We start from the raw sequence: 22,049 nt of genomic DNA on the forward strand, positions 1-22,049 counted from the left end.
AACTTAAAACATGTTTAAAATGGTACATTTTTGCAAGGAAATATGGGGCGGAGCATAATTGCAAAAATCGATATTTCCTTATACAAATTTTCCATTTTAAACATGTTTTAAGTTTCATGTTGTGAAAAGAAGTCTACACATATTAAAACAAAAAAGGTAAAATATAAGCCCCGCCCACCCACCCTGTCTCAATTCTGATGATTTTTTTATTCGCCGTAAATCAAGGGGGCGGAGCTTCACTGCCAAATACTTATTTCTTTACAAGAAATTAAAATCATGTTTTTGAGTATCGGATTGTTCAAAGAACAATATGTATATTAAGAAAAAAAAAAGGCCAAATATAAACCCCGCCCACCCACCCCATCCCAATTGTGATGATTATTTTTATTCGTCGTGAGCCAAGAGGGCGGAGCTTAACTGCAAAATACTTATTTTTTGTAAGAAATGATATACATGTGTTTGAGTATCGTGTTGTTCAAACAACACTATGTATATTAAGACAAAAAAATAGAAAATGTAAACCCCGCCCACCCACCCTGTCTCAATTGTGATGATTTTTTACAATGAAGCTCCGCCCCTAGGTCTGCTAACGAATAAAAACTTCATTAGTATTTAGATCAGGGCAGGTATGGGTGGGGCTTAATCTTTGGCTTTAATTTTTTCTTAATACACATACGTATAGTATTCTTTGAATAACACAATACTCAAAAACAAGTCTTACTTGGTAATTTCTTGTGGCGAAATAATAAGAACTTTGCAGTTAAATTCCACTACTTTGACTCTCAACTATAAAAAAAATCATCACAATTGAGACAGGGCGGGTGGGCGGGGCTTATATTTTGCCTTTTTTTTTCTTAATATACATAGCCATCTTGTCACAACAAGAAACTGAAAACATTGTTAAAATGGTACATTTTTGCAAAGAAATATGGGGCGGAGCCTAATTGCAAAATCGATATTTCGTTATACAAATTTTCCATTTTAAACATGTTGTAAGTTTCATTTTGGGAAAAGAAGTCTACACATATTAAAACAAAAAAGGCAAAATATAAGCCCAGCTCACCCACCCTGTCTCAATTCTGATGATTTTTTTATTCGCCGTGAATCAAGAGGGCGGAGTTTAACATCAAAATACTTATTTCTTTACAAGAAATGGAAAACATGTGTTTGAGTATCGTGTTGTTCAAATATTACGATGTAAATTAAGAAAAAAAAAATACAAAATATAAACCCGCCCACCCACCCCATCTCAATTGTGATGATTTTTTTTTATTCACCGTGAACCAAGGAGGCGGATCTTAACTGCAAAACACTCATTTCTTTACAAGAAATTAAAACATGTTTTTGAGTATCGGGTTGTTCAAAGAATACTACGTATATTAAGAAAAAAAGCCAAAATATAAACCCCGCCCACCCACCCCATCTCAATTGTTATGATCTTTTTTATTCTGAGAAACTTAATCACGTTTAAAATGGTAAATTTTTGTAAGGAAATATAGATTTTACAGTTAAGCTCCGACGAATAAAAAAAATCATCAGAATTGAGATAGGATGGGTGGGCGGGCTTACATTTTTCTTTGTTTTCTTAATATGTGTAGACTTATTTCGACAACAAGAAACTTAAAACATGTCTAAAATAGTAAATTTTTAGGGTCAACGTAAATCATCCACTTTTCTTCTATAATCCTTTTAAATACGGCAAAGTTTGACGTCATTTTTTTGACGTCATTTTAAAATTTAGCAGGCACCGTAATGTATTGTGGGTTGCGTACAAAGGCACGATTTTCCAAAACTTTATTTCTTTTTTATAAAAAAAAACATTTGTACAACTAGTTTTTAGCTTTTAACAAATGTTTCGATACGACGTGCTGCTTCAGCGACCTCTTTTGCTTGAACCTGGACGGACACTGGTCACACAGCTCCCACACAATTTCGCTCTCCGGTACATGCTTAGCTTTAACGTGCATTTTCAAATTCGACCTCCTTTTAAACCGAGACGTGCACTGTTCACACTGTAACCACTCGATTTCGTCCTCTGGCAAATGTCTCTCGGAAATGTGGTACTGCAAGTGTCGTTTTTCCTTGCTTCTAAACACGCATTGTTCACATTGGAACCACCGAATTTTATCTTCCGCTAAGTGTTTCGCTCGAAAGTGACTCGTCAAGTTTGATTTGCACTTGAATTTAGCTGAGCACTGTTCACAGTGGAACCACTGAATTTCCTCTTCTGGTAAGTGCTTCGCGCTGAAATGTCTCCGCAGCAGGTACTTCAGTTTGAACTTGGCCGCGCACTGGTCACACTGGAACCAGCGAATTTTTTGCTCCGGTAGGTGTTTCATTATAATGTGGTCTCTTAAGTAACTCTTGTGTTTGAATTTGGACGTGCATTGGTCACACTTGACCCACTGGATTTGGTCCTCCAGGACGTGGACGGTGTCGACGTGGTATTTCAAGCGGTATTTTTGTTTGAATCTGGATGGGCACTGGTCACATTTTAACCAACGAATTTCGTCTTCCGGTAGATGTTTTGCTATGACGTGAAGTTTTAAAGTTCCTTTTTCTTTGAATTTGGATGTGCAGTGTGGGCACTGATGCCATTTGATTTCGTTTAGTCGAAGTCACCTACGCGGACGCCCATAAACAGCACCGTAACGATGGCGTCGTCGAGTTCGCCTCGTACTCTGACCTCAAAAACGCCATTGAAAAGCTCGACGATACCGAGCTGAACGGTAGGCGCATCCGCTTGATCGAGGACAAAAAGCGCAGTAGACGCTCAGGCTCGTACAGCAGCCGTAGTCGCTCCCGCAGTAGATCCCAGAGACGGTCCAGGTCCCGAAGCCGCTCGAGACGAAGTTCCAGATCCAAGAGCAAGTCGAGGTCTGCCAGCCCCAAACAAAACAGTAAATCCCGATCCAGATCCAACTCGCGGAAGAAGTCGGTCGACCGCTCGAGGAGCAACTCGAGGAAGAAGTCGGTCGATAGATCTAGATCGAGATCTAGGTCGCAGAAGAGATCCAAGTCGAGGGAGGCTTCGAAGGAGCGCTCCCGGTCGAGATCGCGTTCGCCGAGCAAAGAACGCAGCAAGTCGAGGAGTCGGTCCGGATCGCCCAACTAACCAGATAGCCCCACCTTCATTAAGTAAACATTCAAGTTGTAGTAAAAGTTTGTAGTTTTAGCCTTATATTTTAGCATTTATAACCAGACATATTTTATATTTTTTTGTTTAATATGTAATAAATTAGCTTGGTTCGTACGCGTTAGTGCACTGAGGACTTTTGTATATAATGTCATTAACATTGTCTAAGAAGCAACGTCCCCGTTTACATTATTTATGTATGGTTATCTTTACATAACTCGCTAATCTTGATTTTATTTCGCGCGATTTCTGGACGCTTCCTAGACAATGCACTGCTGAGGTTAACTCCACTCACATGATGTAAATTTTAATAATGAGTTTCTTGAACGAATTACGCACCAAACGGCACTGTTTGAAACCAACCACCACCACGTTAACCTACTTGGACGGCAGAAAGTTCGAAGAATCAGGGCCGGACGCTCTTGTGGAAATCCCCAGAACGCAATTCGGTTTCATCGTCGACGCAAAACCCGACAACGTCCCCGCTAAAATCGTCGATTACGTGTACTTGGGTTCGCAGGATTGTTGCGACCCGCAAGTACTCGGTCGTTTCGACATCAACAACGTGCTGAGTGTCGGTGTGGACGCCCCATCTAAATGTGAAAAAATCGCTTACAGATTCGTTCAGTGCTTGGATTTACCCCAGACCAACTTACTCGACGTTTTGAAGGAGAGTGTTTGTTTTATTCAAGACGCCGTATAGCGGCAGAGTAACGTTTTGGTGCATTGTAATGCGGGAGTCAGTAGGTCAGCCTCGGTTATGATAGGTTACTTAATTTTAGTTTGTGGTTATAACTACTGTAATGCGTATCAAATTGTAAAGAAGTCCAGGAGTTGTATTAGGCCAAATGATGGGTTTGTTGAACAACTGAAAAAATTGAGTAGTAAATAATTTATATTTTCGATGTTCACTACTTTATGGTTTTTTTGTTCGTAGTTTGTAGAAATTTTTTTCTTTAAAATAATTTTTTTAGTATATTGCTAACAAGATTCTTTTTTTATTGATAAAAGATAGCAGACATTTTTAAGAAATACATGTAATTTACTTCCAATAAAATTTTATATTTGTGACACCGAGTATTATTATTTCAACCCTTCCTTTCCTTATCCTACTATGATGTTAAAAAAACACAAAAATTATAATTTTTTGTTCTCTAAAATATTTTAAGACCAAAATGATGGTCGTACACCAACAACTCGTTGACGTCATTCTAAAATTTTGTAAGCGTTGTTCCACTTTTACGTTTTCTCGACCTTCCGTGACCCCTATAGTACGAAGAAATAAGTATTCAAATTTTTTGGATTTGCATATACACCGTGATTCAAACAAATTAATCAGTGTTTGAGTTTATTTTCTTGATTTAGTCAAGAACTACAAAATCGAATGCCTTGAAATCTTGCGAGATGTTTTGAAGTCATTGTAAGCATGGCAAATTGTTAATCAAAATAAATCTGTTTATTCCCCCCCAAAAAATTGATGACGTTGGCTCAAAATTTTGCCGATTAAATTCTACCCAAAATGTGCAAAATATAAAAGTTTTTACTTGTGATTCATCACTGAATTCGTTTTTTATTAATCAAATTAAGAATGAGTCACCCCATTTTCCCGAAAATGTGAAAATACAAATGTCTTTATTTAATAAAAATTATGGTAATGATATTCAGAACACTTAGTCGATTGTAGCTTACTAGTTTTGAGGGGACGAACTCATTAAAATCAAATTAATTTCTACGTTACATTCTTCCGATGTATAAACATAAACATTAAACACTTTTAAGTTGTTTTTCTTATCAAGAATAACCTAAGGACGTACAGAAATGGAGTCCATTGGCAATTTTGTACTTTCATCTTTTGTTGATATTTCAAAACCTCTAGACAAGGCCGTAGCTAGAAGGAGGCCAAGGGATGCTGAGCCTCCTCTATATCTAGACAAGTTATAATTAACCAAATGTGAATTACAACATCGAAAATCAAAGTTAAATGTAGTCTTTTATTCAATAAGTGGAAGTCAGAGCAATAAAAAAGTCTGGACCGTCGCCATTGTAATCCGTTTCGTTATTTTATTGATTATAAATCACTATTCAAGAATAACAATAATACAATACTTTTATTATTAGTATTACAATGCAACTATCTATAAAAAACAATAAAATTCGCAAAATCAAATCTTTTAATTTTTCGAAAGAGCTGGATTTGACAAGCTGTACTTTATGGGCGAGGGAAGTTCTGTCGAAGTAATCTTCGACCAATTTTGTAGGAAAGTATTGCTCTTGCAATTAGGCTCCGCCCCTCGGTAAAAAATTGATAAATTAAAATACTAAAAAATTGAAAAATCGAGAACTCGACACATCAAAAAATCGAAAAAGTGAAAAATTTAAAATTAAAAGATCGAAAAGTCGAAAATGGAAAAATCGAGAAGTTGAAAAATTCCAAATTTGAAATGATGAAAAATTGAGGGGAAATCGAAAAATTGGAACACTGAAAAACTGAAATATCGAAAATCCGAAAAATCGAAAACCGGAGAAATTGAAACATCGAAAAACTGAAACATCAAGAAACGAAACATCGAAAGATCGAGAAATTGAAAAATTGAAAAACTGAAACATCGAAAAATTTACAAAACGAAAAATCGAAAAATTTTAAAATCGAAAAATTGAAAATCGAAAATCAAAAATTGCTCAGAAAATTGAAAAATCTAAAATTTAAAGTTTGGAAAAATTGAAAAAATAGAAATGTTGAAAAACTGAAAAATCGAAAAATCTTTTTTAAATTTACGTCGGTTACAAAAATTGAAATATGTATTAATATAATAATTATTAAATAAGATAATAGATAATATTAAATATGGAGATATGGTCGATCGCCACTCATAATGTATTTATTTATCCCTTCCAAAAACTTGATGACGTCACGTCATATTTATGATCAGTAAATCCTATCTAAAATGTGCAAAATGTTATAGTTGATCACTTTCTAAGATATGACTGATTTGGAAAATAACATATCCTCCAAGTAAATAAAGGGCGGGAGGTGGAGCTAGTACTTGCTAAGATAAGAATAATTTTGGCAAATGATTTACTATTTAAAAAATAGAGGGTGGGTGGGCGGGGCTAGTTCCTTGCAGTTAGATATGACTGATTTTGAAAATGACATATTAATTTCTCGTAGAAAAATACAGATTTTATAATAAAGCTCCACCCCTCGGCCTACGACGAATAAAAAAATCATCACAATTGAGGCAGGGCGGGTGGGCGGGGTTTATATTTTGCCTTTTTTCTTAATATACGTAGTCGTGTTTTCAGTACAAGAAACTTAAAACATGTTTAAAATGGTACATTTTTGCAAAGAAATATAGGGGGGAGCATAATTGCAAAATCGATATTTCCTTATACAAATTTTCCATTTTAAACATGTTTCAAGTTTTATGTGGTGAAAAGAAGTCTACACATATTAAAACAAAAAAGGCAAAATATAAGCCCCGCCCACCCACCCTATCTCAATTCTGATGATTTTTTTATTCGCCATGAACCAAGAGGGTGGAGTTTAACTGCAAAATACTTATTTCTTTACAAGAAGTGAAAAACATGTGTGTGAGTATCGTGTTGTTCAAATACTACTATGTATATTAAGAAAAAAATACAAAATGTAAACCCCGCCCACCCACTCCATCCCAATTGTAATGATTTTTTTTTTATTCTTAGAAACTTAAAACGAGTTAAAAATGGTAAATTTTTGTAAGGAAATATGAATTTTGCAATTAAGCTCCGCCCCTCTGCCTGACAATGATTGAAAAATACATTACGATTGAGATCGAGACGAATGGCTTCTCTTTTGGTTTTCTTTTTAATTAGGAGTAATACATTTAGTTTTCTTTGTATAATAACTTAAGAACATATTTCACATTGTAATTTCTCGTAGAAAAATATGTAAGTATTTTACAATTAAACGCCGCCCCTCGGATTATGACGAATCAAAACAAAAATTATCAGAATTGAGATCGGGTGGATGGGTGGGACTTATGTTTTGTCTTTTTTTTTCTTAACATACATAGCCATATTTTCACAACAAGAAACTTAAAACATGGTTAAAATAGTATATTTTGGCAAGGAAATATAATGGGGCGGAGCCTACTTGCAAAATCAATATTTCCTTATACAAATTTTCCATTTGAAACATGTTTTAAGTTTCATGTTGTGAAAAAAAGTCTACACATATTAAAACAAAAGAGCAAAATATAAGCCCCGCCCACCCATCCTGTCTCAATTCTGATGATTTTTTTATTCGCCGTGAATCAAGAGGGCGGAGCTTCACTGCCAAATACTTATTTCTTTACAAGAAATTAAAAGCATGTTTTTGAGTATCGTGTTGTTCAAAGAATACTGTGTATATTAAGAAAAAAAGGCCAAATATAAACCCCGCCCACCCACCCCATCCCAATTGTGATGATTATTTTTATTCGTTGTGAGCCAAGAGGGCGGAGCTTAACTGCAAAATACTTATTTTTTGTAAGAAATGAAATACATGTGTTTGAGTATCGTGTTGTTCAAACAATACTATGTATATTAAGAAAAAAAATACAAAATATAAACCCCGCCCACCCACCCTGTCTCAATTGTGATGATTTTTTACAATGAAGCTCCGCCCCTAGGTCTGCCAACGAATGAAAACTTCATTAGTATTTAGATCAGGGCAGGTATGGGTGGGACTTAATCTTTGGCTTTAATTATTTTTTTCTTAATACACATACCTATAGTATTCTTTGAATAACACGATACTCGAAAACAAGTCTTACTTGGTAATTTCTTGTGGCGAAATAATACGAATTTTGCAGTTAAATTCCGCTACTTTGACTCTCAACTATAAAAAAAAAATCATCACAATTGAGACAGGGCGGGTGGGCGGGGCTTATATTTTGCCTTTTTTTTCTTAATATACATAGCCATCTTGTCACAACAAGAAACTGAAAACATTGTTAAAATGGTAGATTTTTGCAAAGAAATATGGGGCGGAGCCTAATTGCAAAATCGATATTTCCTTATACAAATTTTCCATTTTAAACATGTTTTAAGTTTCATTTTGGGAAAAGAAGTCTACACATATTAAAACAAAAAAAGGCAATATATAAGCCCCGCCCACCCACCCTATCTCATTTCTGATGATTTGTTTATTCGCCGTGAATCAAAAGGGCGGAGTTTAACATCAAAATACTTATTTCTTTACAAGAAATGAAAAACATGTGTTTGAGTATCGTGTTGTTCAAATAATACTATGTATATTAAGAAAAAAAATACAAAATATAAACCCCGCCCACCCACCCCATCCCAATTGTAATGATTTTTTTATTGTTAAAAACTTAAAACAAGTTTAAAATGGTAAATTTTTGTAAGAAATTATGGATTTTACATTAGGCTCCGCCCCTAGATTTGCCAACGAATGAAAACTTCAATGCTATTTAGAGCAGGTCTTACATGGTAATTTCTTCTAGAGAAATAATAAGAAATTGGCAATTAAATTCCGCTTCTTTGGCTCTCGACCATAAAAAAATTATAACAATTGAGACAGGGTGGGTGGGCGGGGCTTATATTTTGTCGTTGTTCTTAATATACGTAGTCGTCTTTTCAGAACAAGAAACTTAAAACATGTTTAAAGTGGTAAATTCTTATAGGCAAATATGGATCTTGCAATTAAGCACCGCCCCTCGACGTGACAACGAATGAAAAATTCATCACAATTGAGAATTGAGTTCGGGGCGGGTATGGGTGGGGCCTAATCTTTGGCTTTATTTTTTTCGTAATATACACAGTATTCTTTGAACTATATGATACTCAAAAACATGTTTTTAATTTCTTGAAGAGAAATAAGGAATTTGCAGTTAAGCTCCGCCCTCTTGGCTCACGATGAATAAAAAAAATCATCACAATTGGGATAGGGCGGGTGGGCGGGCTTACGTTTTTCCTTGTTTTCTTAATATGTGTAGACTTATTTCGCCAAACAAGAAACTTAAAACATGTCTAAAATAGTACATTTTTATGGCAATCAACGTAAATCCTCCACTTTTCTTCTACAAACCCTTGACGTCGCGTGAAAGGCACAATTTTCCAAAACTTTATTTTTTAAAACATTTTTACAATAATTAGTCCTTAGTTTTTAACAAATGTTTCGATACCACGTGCTGCTTCAGCGACCTCTTCTGCATGAACCTGGCCGGACACTGGTCACACAGCTCCCACACAATTTCGCTGTCCGGTACATGCTTAGCTTTAACGTGCATTTTCAAATTCGACCTCCTCTTGAACCGAGACGTGCACTGTTCACACTGTAACCACTCGATTTCGTCCTCTGGCAGATGTCTCTCGGAAATGTGGTACTGCAAGTGTCGTTTTTCCTTGCTTCTGAACACGCATTGTTCACATTGGAACCATCGAATTTTGTCTTCCGCTAAATGTTTCGCTCGAAAGTGACTCGTTAAGTTGGATTTGCACTTGAATTTAGCTGAGCACTGTTCACAGTGGAACCACTGAATTTCTTCTTCTGGTAAGTGCTTCGCGCTGAAATGTCTCCGCAGAAGGTACTTCAGTTTGAACTTGGCCGCGCACTGGTCACAGTTGTACCAGCGAATTTTTTGCTCCGGTAGGTGTTTCATTATAATGTGGTCTCTTAAATAACTCTTGTGTTTGAATTTGGACGTGCATTGGTCACACTTGACCCACTGGATTTGGTCCTCTAGGACGTGGACGGTGTCGACGTGGTATTTCAAGCGGTATTTTTGTTTGAATCTGGATGGGCACTGGTCATATTTTAACCAACGAATTTCGTCTTCCGGTAGATGTTTTGCTATGACGTGAAGTTTTAAAGTTCCTTTTTCTTTGAATTTGGATGTGCAGTGTGGGCACTGATGCCATTTGATTTCGTTTAGTCGAAGTCACCTACGCGGACGCCCATAAACAGCACCGTAACGAGGGCGTCGTCGAGTTCGCCTCGTACTCTGACCTCAAAAACGCCATTGAAAAGCTCGACGATACCGAGCTGAACGGTAGGCGCATCCGCTTGATCGAGGACAAAAAGCGCAGTAGACGCTCAGGCTCGTACAGCAGCCGTAGTCGCTCCCGCAGTAGATCCCAGAGACGGTCCAGGTCCCGAAACCGCTCGAGACGAAGTTCCAGATCCAAGAGCAAGTCGAGGTCTGCCAGCCCCAAACAAAACAGTAAATCCCGATCCAGATCCAACTCGCGGAAGAAGTCGGTCGACCGCTCGAGAAGTAACTCGAGGAAGAAGTCGGTCGATAGATCTAGATCGAGATCTAGGTCGCAGAAGAGATCCAAGTCGAGGGAGGCTTCGAAGGAGCGCTCCCGGTCGAGATCGCGTTCGCCGAGCAAAGAACGCAGCAAGTCGAGGAGTCGGTCCGGATCGCCCAACTAACCAGATAGCCCCACCTTCATTAAGTAAACATTCAAGTTGTAGTAAAAGTTTGTAGTTTTAGCCTTATATTTTAGCATTTATAACCAGATATATTTTATATTTTTTTGTTTAATATGTAATAAATTAGCTTGGTTCGTACGCGTTAATGCACTGAGGACTTTTGTATATAATGTCATTAACATTGTCTAAGAAGCAACGTCCCCGTTTACATTATTTATGTATGGTTATCTTTACATAACTCGCTAATCTTGATTTTATTTCGCGCGATTTCTGGACGCTTCCTAGACAATGCACTGCTGAGGTTAACTCCACTCACATGATGTAAATTTTAATAATGAGTTTCTTGAACGAATTACGCACCAAACGGCACTGTTTGAAACCAACCACCACCACGTTAACCTACTTGGACGGCAGAAAGTTCGAAGAGTCGGGGCCGGACGCTCTTGTGGAGATCCCCAGAACGCAATTCGGTTTCATCGTCGACGCAAAACCCGACAACGTCCCCGCTAAAATCGTCGATTACGTCTACTTGGGCTCGCAGGATTGTTGCGACCCGCAAGTACTCGGTCGTTTCGATATCAACAACGTGCTGAGTGTCGGTGTGGACGCCCCATCTAAATGTGAAAAAATCGCTTACAGATTCGTTCAGTGCTTGGATTTACCCCAGACCAACTTACTCGACGTTTTGAAGGAGAGTGTTTGTTTTATTCAAGACGCCGTACAGCGGCAGAGTAACGTTTTGGTGCATTGTAATGCGGGAGTCAGTAGGTCAGCCTCGGTTATGATAGGTTACTTAATTTTAGTTTGTGGTTATAACTACTGTAATGCGTATCAAATTGTAAAGAAGTCCAGGAGTTGTATTAGGCCAAATGATGGGTTTGTTGAACAACTGAAAAAATTGAGTAGTAAATAATTTATATTTTCGATGTTCACTACTTTATGGTTTTTTTGTTCGTAGTTTGTAGAAATTTTTTTCTTTAAAATAATTTTTTTAGTATATTGCTAACAAGATTCTTTTTTTATTGATAAAAGATAGCAGACATTTTTAAGAAATACATGTAATTTACTTCCAATAAAATTTTATATTTGTGACACCGAGAATTATTATTTCAACCCTTCCTTATCCTACAATGGTGTAAAAAACACAAAAATTATAATTTTTTTGTTCTCTAAAATATTTTAAAACCAAAATGATGGTCGTACACCAACAACTCGTTGACGTCATTCTAAAATTTTGCAAGCGATGTTCTACTTTTACGTTTTCTCGACCTTCCATGATCCCTATGGTACAGGGTGACTCACACAAATTAGTTAATGCTTGAGCTTATTTTATTGATTTAATGAGGAACTACAAAATTGAATGCCTTGAAATTTTGGAGATGTTTTGACGTCATTGTAAGCATGGTAAATTGTTAATCAAAATAAATCTGTTTTTCCCTTCAAAAAATTGATGACGTTGGCTTAAAATTTTGCCGAATAAATTCTACCCAAGATGTGCAAAATATGATGAGTTTTTACTTGTGATTCATCACTGAATTCGTTTTTTATTGATCAAATTAAGAATGAGTCACCCCATTTTCCCGAAAATGTGAAAATACAAACGTCTTTATTTAATGAAAATTATGGTAATGATATTCAGAACATTTAGTCGATTGTAGTTTACTACTTGATCCTCTGTTTTGAGGGGACGAACTCATTGAAATCAAATTAATTTCTACGTGACATTCTTCCGATGTATAAACATAAACATTAAACACTTTTAAGTTGTTTTTCTTATCGAGGATAACCTAAGGACGTACAGTATTGAAGTCCATTGGCAATTTGGGACTTTCATATTTTGTTGATATTTCAAAACTCCTAGACAAGGCCGTAGCTAGAAGGAGGCTAAGGGATGCTGAGCCTCCTCTAGATCTAGACAAGTTATAATTAACCAAATGTGAATTACAACATCGAAAATCAAAGTTAAATGTAGTAGTTTATTCAATAAGTGGAAGTCAGAGCAATAAAAAAGTCTGGACCGTCGGCATTGTAATCCGGTTATTGCAATTCGTAGAAAACATCTTTTAGTTTAGTTTCTGTTTCACTCTCACGTCTACAGGTTGATAAGTGTTATCGCTATTTGTCTTAAATTACGAATACCATAAATGATTTTCAGTTTAGTCTTCAGTCGCTCCTCTGTAATTACATACAGCAAACGTGATTAAAATTGATTATAAATCACTATTCAAGAATTACAATAATGCAATACTTTTATTATTAGTATTACAATGCAACTGTCTATAAAAAAACAATAACATTCGCAAAATCAAATCTTTTAATTTTTCATAAAAGCTGGATTTGACAAGCTGTACTTTATGGGCGAGGGAAGTTCTCTAGAAGTAATCTTCGAGCAATTTTTGTAGGAAAGTATCGCTTTTGCAATTAGGCTCCGCCTCTCGGTCATCACAATTGTGCTTGGGATGGATGGGGGTTAATTTTTGGGTTGTTTTTTTCTTAGTATACACAGTATTCTTTGAACAGCACGATAATCAGAAACATGTTTTTTACTTCTTGCAAAGAAATAAGGATTTTGCATTTAAGCTCCGCCCCCTTGACTTAACGACGAATAAAAAAATCATCAGAAATGAGATAGGGCGGGTGGGTGGGGCTTATATTTTGCCTTTTTTTCGTAACATACATAGCCATCTTTTCACAACAAGAAACTTAAAACATGGTTAAAATGGTACATTTTTGCAAGGAAATATGGATTTTGGAATTCTCCGGCGGAGCCTAATTGCAAAATCAATATTTCCTTATACGAATTTTTCATTTGAAACATGTTTTAAGTTTCATGTTGTGAAAAGAAGTCTACACATATTAAAATAAAAAGGCAAAAAGTAAGCCCGCCCACCCACCCTGTCTCAATTGTGATGATTTTTTTATTCCCCGTGAATCAAGGGGGCGGAGCTTCACTGCCAAATACTTGTTCCTTTACAAGAAATTAAAGACATGTTTTTGAGTATCGGCTTGTTCAAAGAACAATATGTATATTAAGAAAAAAAAGGCCAAATATCAACCCCGCCCACCCACCCCATCCCAATTGTGATGATTATTTTTATTCATCGTGAGCCAAGAGGGCGGAGCTTAACTGCAAAATACTTATTTTTTGTAAGAAATGAAAAACATGTGTTTGAGTATCGTGTTGTTCAAACAATACTATGTATATTAAGAAAAAAATACAAAATATAAACCCCGCCCACCCACCCTATCTCAATTCTGATGATTTTTTTATTCGCCGTGAACCAAGAGGGCGGAGTTTAACTGCAAAATACTTATTTCTTTACAAGAAATGAAAAACATGTGTTTGAGTCTCGTGTTTTTCAAATAATACTATGTATATTAAGAAAAAAACACATAATATAAACCCCGCCCACCCACCCCATCCCAATTGTAATGATTTTTTTTTATTCTTAGAAACTTAAAACAAATTAAAAATGGTAAATTTTTGTAAGGAAATATGAATTTTGCAATTAAGCTCCGCCCCTCTGCCTGACATTGAATTACGATTGAGATCGAGACGAATGGGTGGGGCTTCTCTTTTGGTTTTCTTTTTAATTAATACATTTAGTTTTCTTTGTATAATAACTTAAGAACATATTTCACATGGTAATTTGTCATAGAAAAATATGTAACTATTTTACAATTAAGCGCCTCCCCTCGGATTATGACGAATCAAAAAAAAATTATCAGAATTGAGATAGGGTGGGTGGGTGGGGCTTATGATTTGTCTTTTTTTCTTAACAAACCTAGCCATATTTTCACAAGAAACTTAAAACATGGTTAAAATAGTATATTTTGGCAAGGAAATATAATGGGGCGGAGCCTATTTGCAAAATCAATATTCCCTTATACAAATTTAATCTTTGCTTTTAATTTTTTCTTAATATATGTACATAGTATTCTTTGAATAACATGATAGGTAGTCAAAAACAAGTCTTAATAGTAATTTCTTGTAGCGAAGTAACAAGAATTTTGCAATTAAATTTTGCTACTTTGACTCTCAATGATAAAAAAAATGGTGGGCGGGGCTTATATTTTGCCTTCTTTTTTTCTTAATATACATAGCCATCTTGTCACAACAAGAAACTGAAAACATTGTTAAAATGGTACATTTTTGCAAAGAAATATGGGGCGGAGCCTAATTGCAAAATCGATATTTCGTTATACAAATTTTCCATTTTAAACATGTTGTAAGTTTCATTTTGGGAAAAGAAGTCTACACATATTAAAACAAAAAAGGCAAAATATAAGCCCCACCCACCCACCCTGTCTCAATTCTGATGATTTTTTTATTCGCCGTGAATCAAGGGGGCGGAGCTTAACTGCAAAATACTTATTTCTTTACAAGAAATGAAAAACATGTGTTTGAGTATCGTTGGTCATATAATATTATGTATATTAAGAAAAAAATACAAAATATAAACCCCGCCCACCCACCCCATTTCCATTGTGATGATTTTTTTTATTCACCGTGAACCAAAGGGGCGGATCTTAACTGCAAAACACTCATTTCTTTACAAGAAATTAAAACATGTTTTAGAGTATCGGGTTGTTCAAAGAATACTACGTATATTAAGAAAAAAAGCCAAAATATAAATCCACCCACCCCATCTCAATTGTTATGATCTTTTTTATTCTGAGAAACTTAATCACGTTTAAAATGGTAAATTTTTGTAAGGAAATATAGATTTTACAGTTAAGCTCCGCCCTCTTGGCTCACGACGAATAAAAAAAATCATCAGAATTGAGATAGGGTGGGTGGGCGGGCTTACATTTTTCTTTGTTTTCTTAATATGTGTAGACTTATTTCGACAACAAACTTAAAACATGTCTAAAATAGTAAATTTTTACGGTCAACGTAAATCATCCACTTTTCTTCTATAATCCTTTTAAATACGCCAGTTTGACGTCATTTTAAAATTTAGCAGGCCCGTAATGTATTGTGGGTTGCATACAAAGGCACGATTTTCCAAAACTTTATTTCTTTTTTATATAAAAAAAAAAACATTTTTACAACTAGTCTTTAGCTTTTAACAAATGTTTGGATACGACGTGCTGCTTCAGCGACCTCTTCTGCTTGAACCTGGCCGGACACTGATCACACAGCTCCCACACAATTTCGCTCTCCGGTACATGCTTAGCTTTAACGTGCATTTTCAAATTCGACCTCCTCTTAAACCGAGACGTGCACTGTTCGCACTGTAGCCACTCGATTTCGTCCTCTGGCAGATGTCTCTCGGAAATGTGGTACTGCAAATGTCGTTTTTCCTTGCTTCTAAACACGCACTGTTCACATTGGAACCACCGAATTTTATCTTCCGCTAAGTGTTTCGCTCGAAAGTGACTCGTCAAGTTTGATTTGCACTTGAATTTAGCTGAGCACTGTTCACAGTGGAACCACTGAATTTCGTCTTCTGGTAAGTGCTTCGCGCTGAAGTGTCTCCGCAGAAGGTACTTGAGTTTGAACTTGGCTGCGCACTGGTCACACTGGAACCATCGAATTTTTTGCTCCGGTAGGTGTTTCATTATAATGTGGTCTCTTAAATAACTCTTGTGTTTGAATTTGGACGTGCATTGGTCACACTTGACCCACTGGATTTGGTCTTCCAGGACGTGGACGGTGTCGACGTGGTATTTCAAGCGGTATTTCTGTTTGAATCTGGAGGGGCACTGGTCACATTTTAACCAACGAATTTCGTCTTCGGGTAGATGTTTTGCTATGATGTGAAGTTTTAAAGTTCCTTTTTCTTTGAATTTGGATGTGCAGTGTGGGCACTGGTGCCATTTGATTTCGTTTTCTGATAAATGTTTCGCTGCAGTGTGTCTTTGTAGATGATGTCGCCTTTTGAATCTAGAATTGCATTGTTCACAAGGAAATCGATAAATTTTTTTTGGTTTAAGTTCTTGAGGGTTTGTGGGGGCACAAAAATAATTGTGTCTGGATAGCAGATAGTCGGAATAGGTTTCGAAGTTACATTCTTCACATTTTTTAATTTGTAAATTTGATACTTCACTCTTGTGGTTTATTCCGTGTTCTTGCAACTGGACTAGACAATGGGTTTGGAAATGTTGGCACGTTTTACACGTAAATGGTTCTATGTCGTCTGCACAATTAAAATTTCGTTCCGTTTTTACAAAAAAGTTATTTAGGAAAGACATTCTCCTGGAAAAAAGTGAGGTTAGAATGTTTTTGTAGTGATTAAAAATTACAAACCGGAATTAATGTATAAGTAAATTCTGTTGGATTAGTTCTACCATTGGATTTGATATTAGTGATGGAGTAAAATATTAATAAATGTGCCAAAAATTCAATCACTTATTTTCTTTGTTTTAAACATATGCAACCAGCAATACAGTGCAATATGCTTTCGAATAAATTTTAAAAGTCCGCGGCTTTATAACTTGAGAACGACTAGAGAATTTGATATTGAAATTTTGTAAATGCCGTTGTCTTTAGTTTGTTTAGTTAAGTTTCAAAAATGTCAAAATTTGGGCGAAATTTGAAGAAGGGGGGACCATTGGAAGAATTTCACTTTCAAAAAAGTTGTCTAAAAATTGTGAAAAAATTCAGGGACGTAGATCTCGACAAGCTGATTCCAAAAATATAGCATGTTGATGGTCACGGAACTACATTTTCGAAAGAATCTGTACAAAATGCGAATTTTTGAAGATTTCTAAAAATTTCGAAATTTCAACGGTCGATTCCGGAAAAACCGTTGCATTTATCAAAGAAACGAGGCCGGAAGTGACTTCCAGAGCTCGAAATCTACAAGAAAATGTGTTTAGTTAAGTTTCAAAAATGTCAAAATTTTGCCGAAATTTGAAGAAGGGGGGACCATTGAAAATTTTCACTTTTAAAAAAGTTGTCTGAAAATTGTGAAAAAATTCAGGGACGTAGATCTCGACAAGCTGATTCCAAAAATATATCGTGTTGAAGGTCACGCAGCAACATTTTCGAAAGAATCGGTACGAAATGCGAATTTTTGAAGATTTCTGAAAATTTCGAGATTTCAACGGTCGATTCTGGAAAAACGGTTGCAGTAATGAAAGAAACGAGGCCGGAAGTGAGTTTTAGAGCTCGAAATATAGAAGAAAATGTGTTTAGTTAAGTTTCGAAAATGTCAAAATTTGGCCGAAATTTGAAGAAGAGGGGACCAATGAAAAAATTTCACTTTTAAAAAAGTTGTCTAAAAATTGTGAAAAAATTCAGGGACGTAGATCTCGACAAGCTGATTCCAAAAATATAGCGTGTTGATGGTCACGGAACAACATTTTCGAAAGAATCGGTAAGAAATGCGAATTTTTGAAGATTTCTGAAAATTTCAAGATTTCAACGGTCGATTCTGGAAAAACGGTCATAGTTGTCAAAGAAACGAGGCCGGAAGTGACTTCTAGAGCTCGAAACCTACAAGAAAATGTGTTTAGTTAAGTTTCGAAAATGTCAAAATTTTGCTGAAATTTGAAGAAGGGGGGACCATTGAAAATTTTCACTTTTAAAAAAGTTGTCTGAAAATTGTGAAAAAATTCAGGGACGTAGATCTCGACAAGCTGATTTCAAAAATATATCGTGCTGATGGTCACCAAGCAACATTTTCGAAAGAATTGGTACGAAATGCGAATTTTTGAAGATTTCTGAAAATTTCGAGATTTCAACGGTCGATTCTGGAAAAACGGTTGCAGTAATGAAAGAAACGAGGCCGGAAGTGAGTTCCAGAGCTCGAACTATACAAGAAAATGTGTTTAGTTAAGTTTCGAAAATGTCAAAATTTGGCCGAAATTTGAAGACCATTGAAAAAATTTCACTTTAAAAAAAGTTGTCTAAAAATTGTGAAAAAATTCAGGGACGTGGATCTCGACAAGCTGATTCCAAAAATATAGCGTGTTGATGGTCACGGAGCAACATTTTCGAAAGAATCGGTACGAAATGCGAATTTTTGAAGATTTCTAAAAATTTCGACATTTCAACGGTCGATTCTGGAAATACGGCCGTAGTTATCAAAGAAACGAAGCCGGAAGTGACTTCTAGAGCTCGAAATCTACAAGAAAATGTGTTTAGTTAAGTTTCGGAAATGTCAAAATTTGGCCGAAATTTGTAGAAGGGGGGACCATTGAAAATTTTTACTTTTAAAAAAGTTGTCTGAAAATTTTGAAAAAATTCAGGGACGTAGATCTCCACATACTGATTCCAAAAATATAGCGTGTTGATGGTCACGTAGCAACATTTTCGAAAGAATCCGTACGAAATGCGAATTTTTGAAGATTTCTAAAAATTTCGAAATTTCAACGGTCGATTCTGGAAAAACGGTTGCAGTTATCAAAGAAACGAGGCTGGAAGTGACTTCTAGAGCTCGAAATCTACAAGAAAATGTGTTTAGTTAAGTTTCGAAAGTGTCAAAATTTGGCCGAAATTTGAAGAAGGGGGGACTATTGAAAATTTTCACTTTTAAAAAAGTTGTTTGAAAATTGTGAAAAAATTCAGGGACGTAGATCTCCACATGCTGATTCCAAAAATATAGCGTGTTGATGGTCACGGAACAACATTTTCGAAAGAATCGGTACGAAATGCTAATTTTTGGAGATTTCTAAAAATTTCGAGATTTCAAGGGTCGATTCTGGAAAAACGGTCATAGTTATCAAAGACACGAAGCCGGAAGTGACTTCTAGAGCTCGAAATCTACAAGAAAATGTGTTTAGTTAAGTTTCGAAAATGTCAAAATTTGGCCGAAATTTGAAGAAGGGGGGACCATTGGAAAATCTCACGTTTAAAAAAGTTTTCTAAAAATTGTGAAAAAATTCAGGGACGTAGATCTCGACAAGCTACTTCCAAAAATATGGTGTGTTGACGGTCACGGAACAACATTTTCGAAAGAATCGGTACGAAATGCGAATTTTTGAAGATTTCTAAAAATGTCGATATTTCAACGGTCGATTCCGGAAAAACGGTCATAGTTATCAAAGACACGAAGCCGGAAGTGACTTCTAGAGCTCGAAATCTACAAGAAAATGTGTTTAGTTAAGTTTCGAAAATGTCAAAATTTGGCCGAAATTTGAAGAAGGGGGACCATTGAAAATTTTCACTTTTAAAAAAGTTGTCTAAAAATTGTGAAAAAATTCAGGGACGTAGATCTCGACAAGCTGATTCCAAAAATATAGCGTGTTGATGGTCACGGAGCAACATTTTCGAAAGAATCGGTACGAAATGCGAATTTTTGGAGATTTCTAAAAATTTCGAGATTTCAAGGGTCGATTCTGGAAAAACGGTCATAGTTATCAAAGACACGAAGCCGGAAGTGACTTCTAGAGCTCGAAATCTACAAGAAAATGTGTTTAGTTAAGTTTCGAAAATGTCAAAATTTGGCCGAAATTTGAAGAAGGGGGGACCATTGAAAATTTTCACTTTTAAAAAAGTTGTCTGAAAATTTTGAAAAAATTCAGGGACGTAGATCTCCACATACTGATTCCAAAAATATAGCGTGTTGATGGTCACGGAGCAACATTTTCGAAAGAATCCGTACGAAATGCGAATTTTTGAAGATTTCTAAAAATTTCGATATTTCAACGGTTGATTCTGGAAAAACGGTCATAGTTATCAAAGAAACGAAGCCGGAAGTGACTTCTAGATCTCGAAGTCTACAATAAAATGTGTTTAGTTAAGTTTCGGAAATGTCAAAATTTGGCCGAAATTTGAAGAAGGGGGGACCATTGAAAAAATTTCACTTTTAAAAAAGTTGTCTGAAAATTGTGAAAAAATTCAGGGACGTAGATCTCGACAAGCTGATTCCAAAAATATGGCGTGTTGATGGTCACGGAACAACATTTTCGAAAGAATCGGTACGAAATGCGAATTTTTGGAGATTTCTAAAAATTTCGATATTTCAACGGTCGATTCCGGAAAAACGGTTGCAGTTATCAAAGAAACGAGGCCGGAAGTGACTTCCAGAGCTCGAAATCTACAAGAAAATGTGTTTAGTTAAGTTTAGAATATGTCAAAATTTGGCCGAAATTTGAAGAAGGGGGGACCATTGAAAATTTTCACTTTTAAAAAAGTTGCCTGAGAATTGTGAAAAAATTCAGGGACATAGATCTCGACAAGCTGATTCCAAAAATATAGCGTGTTGATGGTCGCGGAGCAACATTTTCGAAAGAATCGGTACGAAACGTGAATTTTTGAAGATTTTTAAAAATTTCGATATTTCAACGATCGATTCTGGAAAAACGGTTGTAGTTGTCAAAGAGACGAGGCCAGAAGTGACTTCCAGAGCTCGAAATCTACAAGAAAATGTGTTTAGTTAAGTTTCGAAAATGTCAAAATTTGGCCGAAATTTGAAGAAGGGGGGACCATTGAAAAAATTTCACTTTTAAAAAAGTTGTCTAAAAATTGTGAAAAAATTCAGGGACGTAGATCTCGACAAGCTGATTCCAGAAATATAACGTGTTGATGGTCACGGAACAACATTTTCGAAAGAAACGGTACAAAATGCGAATTTTTGAAGATTTCTAAAAATTTCGAAATTTTAACGGTCGATTCCGGAAAAACCGTTGCAGTTATCAAAGAAACGAGGCCGGAAGTGACATCTAGAGCTCGAAATCTACAAAAAAATGTGTTTCGTTAAGCTTCGAAAATGTCAAAATTTGGTCGAAATTTGAAGAAGGGGGGACCATTGAAACAATTTCACTTTTAAAAAAGTGGTCTAAAAATTGTGAAAAAATTTGGACACGTAGACCTCGACATGGTGATTCCAAAAATATGGTGTGTTTTTGGTCCCCGAGCAACATTTTTGAAAGAATCGGTACAAAATGCGAATTTTTGAAGATTTCTAAAAATTTCGATATTTCAACGGTCGATTCTGGAAAAACGGTAACAGTTATCAACGAAACGAGGCCGGAAATGAGCTCTAGGGCTCGAAATCTACAAGAAAATGTGTTTAGTTAAGCTTCGAAAATGTCAAAATTTGGCCGAAATTTGAAGAAGGGGGGACCATTGAAAAAATTTCACTTTTAAAAAAGTTGTCTAAAAATTGTAAAAAAATTCAGGGACGTAGATCTCAACATGCTGATTTCGAAAACATGGCGTGTTGATGGTCACAGAGCATCATTTTCGTAAGAATCGGTACGAAATGCGAATTTTTGAAGGTTTCAAAAAATTTCAATATTTCAACGGTTGATTCTGGAAAAACGGTTGCAGTTATCAAAGAAACGAAGCCGGAAGTGAGTTCTAGAGTTCGAAATCTACAAGAAAATGTGTTTAGTTAAGTTTCGAAAATGTCAAAATTTGGCCGAAATTTGAAGAAGTGGGGACCATTGGAAAAATTTCACTTTCAAAAAAGGTGTTTAAAAATTGTGAAAAAATTCAGGGACGTAGATCTCGACAAGCTGATTCCAAAAATATAGCGTGTTGATGGTCACGGAGCAACATTTTCGAAACAATCGGTACGAAACGCGAATTTTTGAATA

At 35.9% G+C, this 22,049-nt stretch overlaps 7 protein-coding genes across 7 annotated transcripts; 4 read left to right on the forward strand and 3 right to left on the reverse strand.

Annotated features, from left to right (window-relative positions):
• Nucleotides 1–1,829: 1,829 nt before the first annotated feature.
• LOC135136059 (zinc finger protein 782-like) lies at nucleotides 1,830–2,598 on the reverse strand. Its single transcript, XM_064065184.1, has 2 exons — nucleotides 2,504–2,598; nucleotides 1,830–2,472 (listed from the first exon to the last, which is right to left on the reverse strand). The coding sequence occupies exons 1-2, from the start codon at nucleotides 2,596–2,598 to the stop codon at nucleotides 1,830–1,832; spliced, it is 738 nt and encodes a 245-aa protein (XP_063921254.1).
• A 10-nt stretch (nucleotides 2,599–2,608) lies between these two features.
• On the forward strand, nucleotides 2,609–4,207 carry LOC135136543 (serine-arginine protein 55-like; the record flags this gene model as incomplete). Its single annotated transcript, XM_064065882.1, has 1 exon — nucleotides 2,609–4,207. A coding segment is annotated over one exon (507 nt), but the record flags the coding sequence as incomplete, so codon positions are not given.
• On the forward strand, nucleotides 3,450–4,207 carry LOC135136542 (probable dual specificity protein phosphatase DDB_G0283417). Its single transcript, XM_064065881.1, has one exon. The coding sequence runs from the start codon at nucleotides 3,450–3,452 to the stop codon at nucleotides 3,837–3,839; it is 390 nt and encodes a 129-aa protein (XP_063921951.1). The 3' UTR covers nucleotides 3,840–4,207.
• A 5,063-nt stretch (nucleotides 4,208–9,270) lies between these two features.
• Nucleotides 9,271–10,039, reverse strand: LOC135136060 (zinc finger protein 782-like). The gene is made up of 2 exons (XM_064065185.1): nucleotides 9,945–10,039; nucleotides 9,271–9,913 (listed from the first exon to the last, which is right to left on the reverse strand). Exons 1-2 carry the CDS (start codon nucleotides 10,037–10,039, stop codon nucleotides 9,271–9,273), a joined length of 738 nt encoding a protein of 245 aa, XP_063921255.1.
• Nucleotides 10,040–10,043: 4 nt separating this feature from the next.
• On the forward strand, nucleotides 10,044–10,703 carry LOC135136061 (serine-arginine protein 55-like; the record flags this gene model as incomplete). Its single annotated transcript, XM_064065186.1, has 1 exon — nucleotides 10,044–10,703. A coding segment is annotated over one exon (513 nt), but the record flags the coding sequence as incomplete, so codon positions are not given.
• LOC135136541 (dual specificity protein phosphatase 19-like) lies at nucleotides 10,627–11,648 on the forward strand. The gene has a single exon (XM_064065880.1). The coding sequence runs from the start codon at nucleotides 10,891–10,893 to the stop codon at nucleotides 11,467–11,469; it is 579 nt and encodes a 192-aa protein (XP_063921950.1). The 5' UTR covers nucleotides 10,627–10,890; the 3' UTR covers nucleotides 11,470–11,648.
• Nucleotides 11,649–15,596: 3,948 nt separating this feature from the next.
• Nucleotides 15,597–16,925, reverse strand: LOC135136376 (zinc finger protein 729-like). Its single transcript, XM_064065611.1, has 2 exons — nucleotides 16,810–16,925; nucleotides 15,597–16,758 (listed from the first exon to the last, which is right to left on the reverse strand). The coding sequence occupies exon 2, from the start codon at nucleotides 16,752–16,754 to the stop codon at nucleotides 15,612–15,614; it is 1,143 nt and encodes a 380-aa protein (XP_063921681.1). The 5' UTR covers nucleotides 16,755–16,758; nucleotides 16,810–16,925; the 3' UTR covers nucleotides 15,597–15,611.
• Nucleotides 16,926–22,049: the final 5,124 nt, after the last annotated feature.

This window comes from Zophobas morio, unplaced genomic scaffold, assembly GCF_036711695.1.
Source record: "Zophobas morio isolate AGI-343-1 ecotype UQ-CSIRO unplaced genomic scaffold, CSIRO_AGI_Zmor_V1 ptg000026l, whole genome shotgun sequence".
Taxonomy (NCBI): domain Eukaryota; kingdom Metazoa; phylum Arthropoda; class Insecta; order Coleoptera; family Tenebrionidae; genus Zophobas; species Zophobas morio.

Bases quoted from the DNA above. Each gene is read 5' to 3' on its own strand.
- LOC135136059 (XM_064065184.1), bottom strand. From the start codon at position 2,598: ATGGCATCAGTGCCCACACTGCACATCCAAATTCAAAGAAAAAGGAAC. The intron at 2,473-2,503 runs GTTGGTTAAAAT...GTGCCCATCCAG, and splicing joins TCTACCGGAAGACGAAATTC to ATTCAAACAAAAATACCGCT.
- LOC135136376 (XM_064065611.1), bottom strand. From the start codon at position 16,754: ATGTCTTTCCTAAATAACTTTTTTGTAAAAACGGAACGAAATTTTAAT.
- LOC135136542 (XM_064065881.1), top strand. From the start codon at position 3,450: ATGAGTTTCTTGAACGAATTACGCACCAAACGGCACTGTTTGAAACCA.
- LOC135136541 (XM_064065880.1), top strand. From the start codon at position 10,891: ATGAGTTTCTTGAACGAATTACGCACCAAACGGCACTGTTTGAAACCA.
- LOC135136060 (XM_064065185.1), bottom strand. From the start codon at position 10,039: ATGGCATCAGTGCCCACACTGCACATCCAAATTCAAAGAAAAAGGAAC. The intron at 9,914-9,944 runs GTTGGTTAAAAT...GTGCCCATCCAG, and splicing joins TCTACCGGAAGACGAAATTC to ATTCAAACAAAAATACCGCT.